Consider the following 13792-nt stretch of genomic DNA (forward strand, 5'->3'; position numbering starts at 1 on the left):
GGAGGACATGAAGGCAAAAAAATCCCCTAAGATTTGCCAGCAGCATCTAGAAAGCACAGGTGAACTGCATCTGAGTATGGAGGCACCATTGAGTCATCATAGCTAAAAATTAATGAGCTGTTATGTTGATTTACTGTGTTTGCAGCATGAAATTACTGCATCCCCCATCCCAGCCCTTCTTTGATGTGGCCTTGAGAAACTGATGCATTGTTCCTCCTATGCATGCTAGCAGCATCGCACCACGGAAGGAAGACACTTCAAAGCACCCAAATGACCCATTGTGGTTGGTCAGTGTTTCATAGCAGTGTCCCGGGAGTTCTTTCCTTTCCTGGTTAGGGCTGGTATATCTAGCACTGGAAAGCAAGGAATCCCTTGCAGCCAACTCCAAGAGTTTAGGACACCAGGTTCATCTTCGCAAAAGCAGTTTTCCATACAGGTGCAAAATTTGGTATGTCCCTGCAGCAAGCCTGGGAAAATTAAACTGCCAGGGTGGGGCAGACGCTCTGTGAAGCAACTGCTTCCAGCTCATATCAGTTTGCAAAACTTTGACATGACACTTGAGTCCTGATGCAGCACAAAGACTATGAAGCTGAGCTACAAGGTGGAAATCTTGCTTGAATCCTGCTTTTACCTAGAACTGGCTTCAAGAAAGCCACTTTCTGAGTCTCAGATGCTATCACCTATAGACTCGAAAACTCAATACCAATTATCATTACCACCACCATCATCAGATATTTAGAGCAACAGCTGCATTTTCAATTTCCAGTGGTATTGTGAATGCCCAGTGTGTAAAGGCCTGGTACCTCACTTTGGACATATCAGGAGAAGGAAAGACTCCCTGGAGAAGACAACCATGTTAGGGAAAATTGAAGGCAGAAGATGGACAGGAAGGCCAAAGGAAGCCACAGCCTTGAACTTGGAATAGCTGAACGGAGCTGTTCAGGACAGGATATTTTGGAGGGCTTTCATTCATGGGGTTGGCCTGAGTCAGGGATGACTTGATGGCTCAGAACCTATGCATTTCACTTCCTGCTTCACAGCATTCATAATTGATCTAGACGGAAATGACCATGTTGCTTTTGGGTATATCCACACATTTGTCTTGTGCCACTTAGTTGAACTGGATGCTACTCAAACATTATTATTATTATTATTATTATTATTATTATTATTATTATTATTATAACATTTCTATGCCGCCCCTTGCCGAAACCTCGGGGCGGCTTACAACATGATAAAATACGTTGAAATACAATAGTACATAATAAATTACCATTAAATATAACAATACAAAAAATACATTGATTTACAAATACAAAACATGTTTTTCCTAGGATGGCCAAGTATCAATGAAAGGCACTGGATTTCCTTCATCTAATGCAGAATTCAGTCTAAGAAAGTTCTTCTAATCTCATGCTAACTCATGTTGTTTCTTAATAAATCTGGTATGTTCTGCAATAAATTCAGACAAATATCACCATTCCAGGCATGGTGGTGTCAGGGCCAATCTTCTGGAGTTTAATGGCATTTTAATTGGATACCTGATTAGAGTATTACTAATTGAATAATACTGGATGGTAGACAATTTTCTCAACAAAGCACTACACAGACCTTGTGTGTCTAGAGAAAGAGAGAGAAGGGTAATAGAGCTTTTTATTTTATTCATCATCAAGACGGATGGATGGATTCCAGAGGGTTTTAAAACTTTAGTTACTAAGTCATTATACAATCTATAATCCCTTCGACCTGCTCTTTGTCCCAATTTGCAGATGAAAGTTGTGTCAACATTAATCTCCATGGGGCAATGTAGGGCGATTGCAGATTAAAAGTTTGTAGTTCATTTAGCTCAGATCGCAGCTTCATTGCAATCCAAAGGCATCTTCACCCAGAGATTTATGGGGTGAAATAATGGGGTGCTCTTTCATGGTGCATCCCAAAAGGTGTAATGGGAAGTGTGCAGGTGGAGAAGGGAATGTGAGCACTGAGGCAAGAAATGGGCTCTACCAAGGAGGCCTGAATTATTTAATGGGATGGCAGATATGTGCTTTCTTTTGTATTACAAGTGTTCAAAAGAAAGGGCGAGAGAAACTGATTGTTAAAAATTACAGCAAAGGAGTAAAACTGGCTCAAAGTAACGGATTTGGGAGCCCTGTCTAGTTCTGAATCACCAAAAATTAAAAAAAATAAAAGTTAAAGGAACTACATTACAAAAAAGAGAACATAAAAGGGCATGGATTTGCATCAGATTTGCATAATCTATTTTATATATGTGTGTGCGAGTGTGTGCTATGTTTTGTTGTTACAGCTGGCCTGTGAAGGAAACTGGCAGGAAGAAAATTGATGCAATTAAAAGATAGTGCAGAAGGAGAGCTTTGCAAATAAGTTGGACCTAGAGAAGGCAAACGTGTGTGTGCTGCATCAAATCTAGCCTGCAAAAAGTGATGAAACGGGATGTTGCACTTTGGGCACAACTTGAGAGGGCAGGTCTCCCTGGAGAAAACAATAATGCCAGGGGAGGTCAAAGGCAGGAGAGGAACCAGGTCCATACAGGAAGTCACAGGCCTGAGCTGGGCTGTCTAGGGCATTCAGTCACAGCATTGCCACAAGTTGGAGACAACTTGACAGTACATAGCAAATCAGCAGCAGCATCAATATCATTATTATTGAACTCTAGTTCATCTAACTCTTGGTGGTCAAATGACCTGCTTGTTTATCGTGCTGTTCATTTGGTTTTTTGTCTATGAACTGAACTGGACAGAACACCTTTGCAATTAGAGAACTGGCCTCTGTAAAAGGGGACACTTGGTCATGCTGGCCCCAACTGCCCAGTCTCTGATGTCTCCACAAAGGCAGAACTGCACGTGGCATTCCTCTCATTCCTGCCCTAAAAGGACTGGCACTGAATGCCTGGAAGACCAAAATTCAGCATAAGAGTATCTGCTTCGACTGTTCCAATGTCAGGTTCCATCCTTCTTTAAAAGGCTCAAGTCATGGGTGGTATGACTGGGAAATAACATTTTTTACCTGTCGATCTCAGAATGGAACCTTGCAAAGCTCTTGCCCATCATGGCAGTCAATGCTGAATTGGATGGACAAGAGATCTTATGTGGTACCTGGAAGCTTCCTAAGCCATTCTCCTGCAATATAAAACTGGATTTTCCGTGCCTAACACCAGCTTGAAATATTTCCCATTCTTCTATACAAAGAATATTCTCCTGCTTTGGTTCAGCACTAGGAAGAGCATTAGGAAGTTCACTAGCATTTCAGAAACTTAACTTGTGCTAGCATTCAGCTTGCACCACAGTACTCTGAGGCCTCTCCCAGACACAATCTACCTAGGTAAGGTCTAGGGTGTTCCTCTGAAGGCCAGTTCTGAGGGAATCTCATTTGAGGAAACCTAGAGGAAAGGTCTTCTCAGTGGTGGCCCTCTAATTATGGAGCAAGCTCCCCCCACCCCTGAGGCCTGCCTGGTGTCAGTTCTACAATCCTTTCCATGCCAGGTTAAGACTGACCTCTCTGAAGCACATTTAATCAGCCCAAATATATATTATCTCAGCTGTCTAACAGGTCCTCAGTCTTACTTTGTGTTACTTAATTTATTTTAACTTGATTTTAAATCTGGCTTTGAAGTTTTGTAGAATATTTTTATGAAGTTTTGCTCTTATTTGTATTGTAATCTTATTGCATTTTGTGTGCTGCCATAAGCCACCCAGAGGGCTGCAGCTATTGGGTGGTATTGAAACAAAATAATGGTGATGGTGATCGTAGTGGTTGTGCAATTTAGACCTCCACCCCATGGTTCCCTGTGAGATGTTGTTTGTTCCCCTTGAAATGAAAAGCTTCTATAGGGGTTAAACTGGAGGGAGGTGTGAGCTCAAGTTTTGTAATGAACCAGAAACTCCGGTTGTGTGAATGATTAATTTGGACAAACCTGATCAGAAGGTCACCACAACTTCTGGTCATGAAGGGAGAGGACAAGCGGTGAGAACCGTTCCCATGAAAAGCTTTTTGTGGCCATCGCATGCAAGCATGGTAACAGCAACTTCCTCCTTCCACCACACCCACAAAGAAGAATTTAGAGTTCCCGGCTCCAGAACCAAAGCAGGTGTTACGCTTTGAACACGCTGCCTGTTGGGGAGAATTGAAACAAAATGCCCAGGTGCTTCTACTTTTGTCCCAACGGCAGTGCACAAAGGGAAATGCCATGCCTGCATCTTTCAGCAGCACTGCTCTTAACAACACAAGAGACTCCTTTGAGTAGACTCTTGACAAACCTCGCTTATCCTGCCATTTCTGGAGCACAATAAAGTCCCTTTTGAGACTTGTCCTCCAGAGTGCACTGTATTATACTGAACATGCTCTTGAGCTGAGCAAAAGCAGCCCTCAAACACTTACCAGGACTGTCTGAGCTAGAAGAGATCACACTGATCTCTGAGCATGGATTAGCTACTGCTTGACATGTTTTCACTGTCTAGCATACATGCATGGCTGGGATTGATCTTTGCCCTGGCGTTAGAATTACATGGTGCAGCCTTCCCAGGACTGCACCACTTCACACGGAGGGAAGGATAACATCAGATGAATGAAAGCTGCTGGTCAGGGAGAAGGATAGGAAGGGCAATGGGTCTCTTGTGGTGATGCAGCGGGACTTGAGGCTTGACCATCTGCTTTGGCTGTAAAAGGTTCCCGGCTACTGGAGTGATTCCAGCTATCCAGGTCACTTTGGATACCTCCCAGGGAGAAGGCCAATAAATCATCCTGTTGAAGCTGGGATTTTGCCTTGCCAACTGTCACCTTTCCTGGTTTCTGGCTCATTCTGTGGCATTGAATTCCCAGTCTGGCTCCGACTCAACAGCCCAATGAGAAAGGCAAAGTGAGAAAGGCAGTGCTGTTGAGCTTGTTTTGCTCAGTGTTGGGATTCCAGCAAATGTCCACTTTTGACACCTTTTGGAACTGGCTGTAAATACGCTTTGAGAAATTCCTGGAGAAACAAATGGAATAAGTCTAGCTACGTCCATGTAAGCTGCATGAATATGGGCCAGGATAGTAACGCGTGGCAGACAGCTAGCAAAGTTGAAAGCAAGCCGAGGGTCTGAATATATTAAACACATGCATCTGATGAACATGGGCATCAAGGAGCCATGGTGCGCACAGATCAATGCGATGAAAGAGAATCTTGAGGAGCCCTTCGACCACCATCAGTGAAAGTTCCGGGCATTCACCCAAATCCTTCCACTGACCAAATGTAACGGCTTTGGTGAGACAGAATCACTGAAGATGAAAGAATGAGATTCTTGCATCACCAATTACGATGGAACACCAGCGTGCAAGTCTGGCAAGCCCATCCACACTACCCCATGCCTCTTTCAGGGCTGCATTCAGTGCAGCTTATTTCAGGAATGTGCTCGCATCAGATGTTAACTCCAGTGTGTTTGCAGCCAGGTTCACATGGTCCATGCTGGTATCGTTTCACATTTGAATGGAGGGCTTCTGTTTTTACTCTGAAGGGCCTGAGCACAATGCATCTGTCCCATGCTCTCCAACTGAACCTGAGGGCCCTCTTACCAATATCTATTGTATGCATACCAAGCAAGCACCGGAAAACATGCAGAGATGCACACTCGGAAGAGCACCGAACCATACACCACGGCTGCACACCACTCCCTTCTTCTGAGGTCTAGCCAAAGCCTGGAGCTGCAGGCAGCATCCAGAAACCTTGCAAAACCTGTCTATTTGGGCAGGCTGAGATCTAAGTGGGTGGTAGGATAGCAAGAATGCCTTTTAGTGTATGCTATTTTCCTTTTAGTCCACTTCTAATAGATTTCTAGCTGCACATCATGCCCTTTTGGACACGTAGGGGCAGCAAATATAAATCATGAACCAACGTTGGAACATTTCAGGACTGGCATGTCTTCCATGGAAATTCAGGCTGCTGTCATGAGACTTATTTCTGTCTTGATGCAGACATGGGAACTTGGCTGCTGACTGGATGACCCCACCTTCTTCCAAAAGTCACTTCTTATTTTCTGCCATGTTCTCCCCAATACCTGCCTCCAGTGTCTAACTCCAGTGATCTGTAGCTGTTTTCTGAGGTATACATTAATTTGCTCAGATTTCTATCCAGCTCACTAACATTGATGTCAAGAAACCTGACAATACTGATAAACATAGCAATTAAGAGCAACTCTTCCAGGTCAAAGGGATGAGCTACAACAATATCTATTTAATGTTTATCATTTCCCCCTGCATCAAAATATTTTGAAACCATGGGCATAAAGCTCAGGATTTGAACAATAACTACTTCTGTACTTAATGCTACAAGCAGGTATATTGGGGTACAGGCCAGAATCAAGAGGGCAAAAAAATTGGGCAAAAAAATGTCTATAAGTGTTGGCATTGCTGTTAAATGAATTTATAGATGGATGGACCATATACAAAATGAGATCTCAAAACAGGTGCAACTTAAATATTAAATATGAAATAAGTGCAAGCATCAGATTCTCAGATCATTTCCATTGTAACCGTAGATGCTACTCCATTAAGGCAGAGTCGAATTGCAAGTAAATTCCTTTAAGTGTTGTAAAAATGGTTGAGAACAACCATACCAAGTCTGGCCAGGGGGCCTTCTAACTCAGCATTGCAACTGGTCAACCAAACGTTATGGCAGCCTTTCCCAGCCTGAGTCCCTTCAGTGATCTGGGACTTCAGAGTCCAGCTTTCCTGGACACTGGCCATGCTGGGTGGAGCTGATGGAACGGTAGTTCAGAACACCTGGAGGAAACCAGGTTGGGGGAGATTGTGCTACAGGCACATTGACAAATAGGGTGTGATAGCAATAGCGGCCCCATCTTGATGCTGCTTTTTCAGTGGAACATGAATTTGAGTTTCTGGCTGAAGTAACCATTAACTTTGGCAGAATTAACATTACACTCTTTGACATTCTCTCTCTCTCTCATCTTCTCCTTGTATAAAAGGAAGAAATCAGGAAGGAGGGAGGGAGGGAGGGGGAAAACACACGTATTTTCCCTCAAGATTTTAGTTTCTCCTCCTTACTCCTCACCCAATCAAAACCAAGTATCTATCACTGTATTTTATTCCAGGATAACCTTTCCTCTTGTCACTTGTCTTCCCTACTATGTAACTGAGCTGCAAGTTCCCTGGGACAGGGATACTGGTTCCTTACAGTCCTGTAAAGAAAACACTCCTCCTCACTATCATCATCCTCACCATCTCCATCATCCTCACCATCATTTTTGCTGCCCTTCCCTTCCTCCAAGCAGCATAAAATTGTAAACTGGTATATACGGTTCAACATATTACTTTGCATATGCTCAGAGACTTATGTGAAACAATAAAGATGATTAAGCAAAGACATTGTTTGACAGGGGTGCTGGCCAGAGAGAGAAGCATGGCTCACAACAGCAGCCTGGCCCCAGGTGTTGGTGCGACCATCCCTGTCAAACCACCCAGCGCCTTCTGCCCGAAGCAACCACCTTGCCCTGCATAAGGGTAGGCCTGGTCTCGCTTCCAACTTGAATGTCTTCCAGGCAATGCCGAATGAAGCACTGCCAAAACAGGAACCACCCAGACAGAACAGCCCTGAAGCTGGGAAGCAAGTCCCACATGCAGGAGCATAAACTGAAGGAGGAGAAATCAGTTCTGAGGGTCAGAACTGTTTGTTTTAGACCAGACTTCCACAATCTGGTGCTCTCCAGATGTGTTAGACTGTGATTCCCCTTTCCCTTGTTGCTGGGATCTACGGGGGTTGTAATCCAAGACATCTGGAGGATGCCAGGGTGGAGGAAGAGGCCATTTTGGACCTTCATGGCCACTGAGTGCTGAATTTTTACACCCCTTATAAGAGCAATAACTCTTTCATTACGAGGAGCTCACATGAATCTGTCCGTCTTTGAAGCCTTGTTTGTTCTTGGGGAGAAAACAAGATACCAACACAAGTCTCTTGCAAACCTGCTGGAAGTCTCAAGGACCTCTCTGGTGTCAATGTCTGGAGGGATGCTTTGAACAGGTTTCCATCTGTAAACCATTAGTTTAAATTAAAAACACCTCATTCCAGTCACCGACGGCTCTTCTAAGGCTCTTCTTCATTAAACCCCACAAAAGCAAAGAGGGTGCAGGGAGGAAACAAATGTTAGGAGAAAGGAAAAAAACAAATCAAAGCTTCTCCATCAGAAGGAATTTGACATGATATGAGAGCAGGACCAGTTTATTTACAGCCTCTGCTTGTCGGGTGGTTGTGATGCTTTATCACTTTAAGAAAAGGAGTGAGAAGGAATCAGCCACCTTTCAAAAAGAGGCTATTGAAAAAAAGAATATTTCTTTTAACATGTATCTGATTTCCTGGAAGCTCTTCCAAATTCTGTTTGTAAAACTTGCTTCTGCCTCTGTTACCCAAGAGAGGAAAAGTTGGTTTGAAAGGTGCGTGTGTGTGTATGAAAGAGAATTTTATCGAGTAAAGTCATCTTTTTAGATATTTTTGCAGTGTTTTATACTTAGTTTTTTAAACTTTTTTCATACTGTTTCTTTAAATGTGGACAGATTAGAGGGAAAGCTAGAAAAATGAACTCAACAGAAAAAGAAAGACACACACACAGATAGGATCCAAGCAGCTTTAAGGATAATGCAGTTGGTATAGTATGACACCTTGTCGTACCTTTGCCAAAAGAATAGAAACATTGGGCTGGAGAAAAAGAAAAGAAGTAGTATATAGTCCTTCTAGAATCCAGCATATCAAGCTAAACTTTGGAAGCTGGTGAATCACAACAGTTTTTGGCCCTCATTGCTATCAGTTAAACCATAGTACACTGAAGCACAGAGTAGAAGGGATGTTACCATCTTGCTACTCTCGTAGTTTTATTTTAGATCTTAGGTATAAAGATAAGCTGGCAAGGTGACATTTGTAGTTTTTCTTTTCTTTTTCCTTCCTTCATTTTTGGCAAGAGACCAAAGATTATGATTCCTACCACTTTCTGCAAATGAAAAAAAAAATCATATTTTGAATATCAGGCTAAAGATTTCCACAGATTCTGGATCCACTGTGCAGCCATTCTGAATGTATTTGCAATGAACCGGAGACTCGTCAATGGATCTTTGGATTTGCGCTTGGATTACTTAGGAACATGGCAGCCAAAGAGTCGGTGTGTGGTGCTGGACCGAGAATGAGGCCGCAGCCGGGACCATTCAGTCCAAAACCCTGGATGACCCTGTGCTAGTCACATCCCAGCTTCCTAATCGACCTCACAGGGTTGTTGTGGGAACAGAATGGGGAAAGGACCCATGTACCCCAACCTGAGAAACTCAGAGAAAGGGTAGGATTAAAATGCAGTAAATAAGATTAGAAAACAGAGTGCGCAAAGAAAAAGAAATGGTTCTGGATCATATTTAGGGTTGTTGTTTTTAAATTCTCAGTTTGCAGGCAGCAAGGTTGTTCGCAGCAGCATCAAACTAGCCACTCTTAAACTGGGTCTACCATTTTGTGTGCTTGGTCTCCTGGCTCTGATGCAAGGAGGGACTCCCTTTAAGAGTCTCCCGGGGCACTTCAAGCACAACCAGGCGAAGTGCAGAGTCCCGTCTTTTCAGCATTAATGGAACGATCTTAGGCATGCTTAGATTGACAAAGGTCTCCCAACTTGCAGCACTCAATGTTAAGAGTTGCAGGAGCTTTCCTTTGTGTGACACGCACAGGATCAGCCTTTACAGATCTGTTTTGGGTGAGAAGAAAGGAAGAAAAAGGAGGCCATGCATGGTAGATAATGTCTGGGCCGCTGCAAGGCAGGGCCGCTGCTTGCTCCGTGTTGGCAGAGTTACAAACAACAGTTCCTGCTTTTAAGTTCTTACATCCTACCCATTCGGGTACCTTTCTTGCACCTTTTTGTCAGCCTTCAGTTTGAGCCTGTGGTAAATGAATGGTGATTAAAAAGGAAAAAGAACACATTCTCATCTATAGCCACATTAGAAATGCGAATCAGGTCAATACATTCCAGTTGATTTCAGCGAACGAACGTCAAGTCACAGCATGCCTTGTAAATCAAAGCCTGCACATCAGCCCTTGGAACAGGGCCGGAGAGGCTGATGGATAAAAAGGAAAAAACAGCGCTCCTAAATCTGCCTTCAATGATGACTGTTCACTGAAAAATGCCGTCTTCTAATCACCCTTCCCCATCCCGGTGCTCTACAGATGAGGTCATATTTTCAATTATTTTTATTCCTTTATTTATATTTATGCCCCATCTTTCTTCCTCTTCCGAGGAACTGAGGGAGTCTGCTGTTAGTCTTCCTCCTTTCTCTTTAATCCCCACAACAGCCCTGCCTGGTAGTCCATGATTGGCCCCAAATCTCCCAGGGAACTCACTCACTGAGTGAGGACGAGAACCCAGGTCTCTCGAGTTCCCATCCGATACACAAATTACTATGCCACACTGTCTCCATGATTGGACTACAACTCCCATTATCCCTACTCAACTTAGTCCATCAAGCCCAGATTGTCTCCTCTCACCAGCAATGGCTTTCGCAAACCCCAGCAAATGCCTGGTACCTGAGATCTTTTTCACAAGAGCTGCCACAATTCACGCCTGTGGCCTTTCTGAGGCTCAAGCCCATACTCCTTAGCAGGACAAGGGAGTGTGCCCACTCTCTCCCTGGGGGTTTCAGAAATCACTGGAAACCCCTCTGCCCAACATTGTCTCCCTGTGCAGGGGAACACCTGGACTGATTTTGTTTATTTGCCTGCTTGTTTGCTTGCTTAATGACTGTGACAGGATTTCAGTTTGCCAGGTACTCCTAGAAGTTTCTGGAAAGCAGATGTGTTTTGCTTTGCTTTGCATATGCCTGTTTTTCCACATGTACTCTCAAGTGTGACCGTGGGCATTTGAACAGATATTGGCTGGGTTTGGGAGCAATATCAACCAATATCAAGTCAAGACCGTTGGTCTCATACAGCTACACCTGCCTCATCTTCTTCCTCAACTTTTCCCAGGCAAAGAGAGACACATTAAGGGTGCAATCCTGTGCTTGGTTGACTTAAAAAAGCCTGATAGCTCTTTGCATATCCATGACGGGCCAGGGCCATGCTGGGAATGAGAGAACTCTTTTTCCGTCTCCCGTGCAGAGCACTGCATCCTTAAAGCCACCTCTAGGGTGAAAGTTCCTGAAATGATTGCAGCTTTGCTCAGCCTGCAGCATGAGAGCATGACAACTACCCCTCCTGCTAAAACTCTCTCTTCTGCTCAGCTCTGCAAGGTGCACCATGTTTGTCCTCCTTCACATCTGATCGTCTTCCCAGGAAGCACCATGACTGTGTGACACATGTTTCCTGCAGTTTCACTCCTTCCCAGGAAATCCGTCAAGGCTTCTTTATCCATCTGTCACCCCTTGCATCGCAAGCTGCTAGCTGTAGCTGGCACACAGCTGCTGAAGAGTGCCAAAAACAGACACTTGCTACAGGGTCTCACCAGGGTCAGCTCAAGGAAAGCACATTTCCCATCTGCCATCTGTTTACCTTCTATAATGGCCACAGACTCCAACAGGCCTCCCCATTTCCCCCATCTCCCACAGAAATAGACTGTGGCAGCTTCTTTGCAAGCATATTCAAGATCTTTTGGATGTGTCAGACCCTCTAAAATATTGTGACTTTCAAATGTCTCACAGAAAAATCCCAGAATCCCTAAAATACTCTCCTCCTACTACTCTCACTGTGACTCTGATGCAGGGGTAAGTGGCCCCTAATTGTCTTCTTCTTGCCAATCAGAAGTTGTTTCACATGGACATGTTCCTCACTCGGTTAGTGACAATTTGACCTTGTGAGGAAGCCAACTCTGCAGGCTTTCGTAGCACTTTGCCTCAGATAAGTGACTTTTCCAATGCAGTTGCTTATTAGGGCCAACTTATTACATACTGAGCAATCAAATGAAGGTCATGTCCATGAGAACCAGGTTATTGCAGAGTCCAATGCCTGAAAAGATTGGCCTTCCATACTGGTTAATTATAAGGCTTGTTGGGAATAGCTTAGCTGGTTTGGGTGAAGATACAAAAAGAAATTGCAAGGGTACAGCAATGCACATAAAAAAGAACAATACCTCCTTTCCAGATTTCTCAATCTCAACTGTCACCGTTGTATGGTTCTTGTGCTCCTGGAACATGCAGAGATAACAGATGCAGACCTGGTCTGTCTGGCAAAACAGCTCCATCGTCTTGCCATGGATAGGACATTTTCTGGCTTCAAAGTCCTTGATGGGATCCAGAAGCTGGTGATCTCGGAAAGCAGCCCCCTCCAAGTGGGGCTTCAGATGCAGCTCACAGAAGCTAGCTTGGCACACCAGGCAGGACTTCACCGCCTTCTGCTTGTTGTCTATGCAGGAGTCACAAAGGACTTCTTCCAGATTCACACGGGGCCTTGCGCTGGACGTTCTGCTGACCCTGTTGAAATTGGTTCTCTTGACATCCCCAGATTCCCCGAGGGAGATAGCAGGTTTCCTTAAATCTGCAATCTGCCCACTGGAATACAGTGGCTTCTTCACATCCCCTTCGGTGGTAAAGGTTTTCTTCGTCTCAACGTTGAATAGCGGCTTCCTCAGATCTCCTCTTTCTGGGAATGAAATCTGGGATCTCCGGGTTTCCCCCAGCTGGATGGAGGGGAAAAGAGACTTTTTGGCTTCTCCTGCATCCATATTGAAGTAAGTTGACCTCTTCTCATCAGATGATTCAACAAACTGAATGATTGGCCTCTTCCAGTCACCCCCAGGGTATACTGAATTTTTGAGCTGGCCCGCCTCCAGCGAGGGACTGACATTGTTCCTACTGGCATCTTTGTCTCCCCGATTTGGGCTGGTAGAGTGCTTCCCATCTTCTCCCTCCTTCTTAGGGGAGATTGTGGTCTTCGCCTCCTCTTGCTTTCCTGTGGTTCCATTTGTCCGTGCTGTCTCCATCCTGGCACCTTTTCTCCACTCCTGGCGTTTTGCTTCCTCCTTCACAACTTAGCTCCTGTCCGGAAATGGTCAAAGGTTGGCCTAGTTTTCCCTTTTCACCGAAGCAGACACTCTTGCTGGCTATTCTCCCAGCAAGGAATGGAAAAGCAATACAAGAAGGGCTTGCCTAAATGCCACACCTAGAAATTGGGGAGGAGAAGAAAGAATCTTGAATTATAGTGGGCAGAGCCAGCGAGAGAAGTTACAAAAGGCATCGAGAAACCCAGCCACATGGTTAATTATACAAGGCGGCCCACACCCACTAACATTCTTGTCTAACCAGGTTCGGGAATGCAGCGCTGTGTATGTGTCACTTCTTCTTTTTTTCAAAAATAATTTTCATTAAGAGGCCACAACCAGTTCTGCTGCCGGTTTTGAAAATAGTTGCTTGTTGAGAGCAGGGGTGGAATGACCTTTTCTGAAGCATGGGCAGAATTTGAGGTCTCCTTCACACAAACACACGTGTGTGTGCACAATTAGACTTGCAATGAAAATTGATCCAAAGACTCAAGATCATATACTGGAACTGGAGAGGAATGACCTTGAAGGAGTTGAAAACAGCACAGAGCCATTGGGGTTCTTGATGAAGCCTACAACCAGGTGGAAGCTTTTCCAGGCTTTTCAATGCCTCTCCTGATGTTATTCTTTGCAGATGTGCATTATAACATTCATCTAGTTTATCTAGAACAAGGTACCATTGCAAAATACAGTGCACTTTCCATTTAACAGAGAGTGGGGAGGGAAGGGAGAGAAAGTGAGAACAATTCTAGCCATGGGAGAAATGCCTTCCTCTCACCTTTGCAGTGAACACC

General features: G+C 44.4%; 1 protein-coding gene across 1 annotated transcript in view; it reads right to left on the reverse strand.

Moving 5' to 3' along the window:
- TRIM29 (tripartite motif containing 29) overlaps positions 1-12941 on the reverse strand; it is a 30271-nt gene extending 17330 nt beyond the window's left edge. The window contains exons 1-2 of the mRNA XM_044439485.1: positions 12570-12941; positions 12093-12503 (exon numbers count right to left, since the gene is read on the reverse strand). Of these exons, the coding sequence (XP_044295420.1) occupies positions 12093-12503; positions 12570-12941 (783 nt within the window). The remainder of the gene's footprint in view (positions 1-12092; positions 12504-12569) is intronic.
- Between the last annotated feature and the right edge of the window lie 851 nt (positions 12942-13792).

This window comes from Varanus komodoensis, unplaced genomic scaffold (genome assembly GCF_004798865.1).
Source record: "Varanus komodoensis strain SLA01 unplaced genomic scaffold, ASM479886v1 scaffold35, whole genome shotgun sequence".
Classification (NCBI taxonomy): Eukaryota; Metazoa; Chordata; class Lepidosauria; order Squamata; family Varanidae; genus Varanus; species Varanus komodoensis.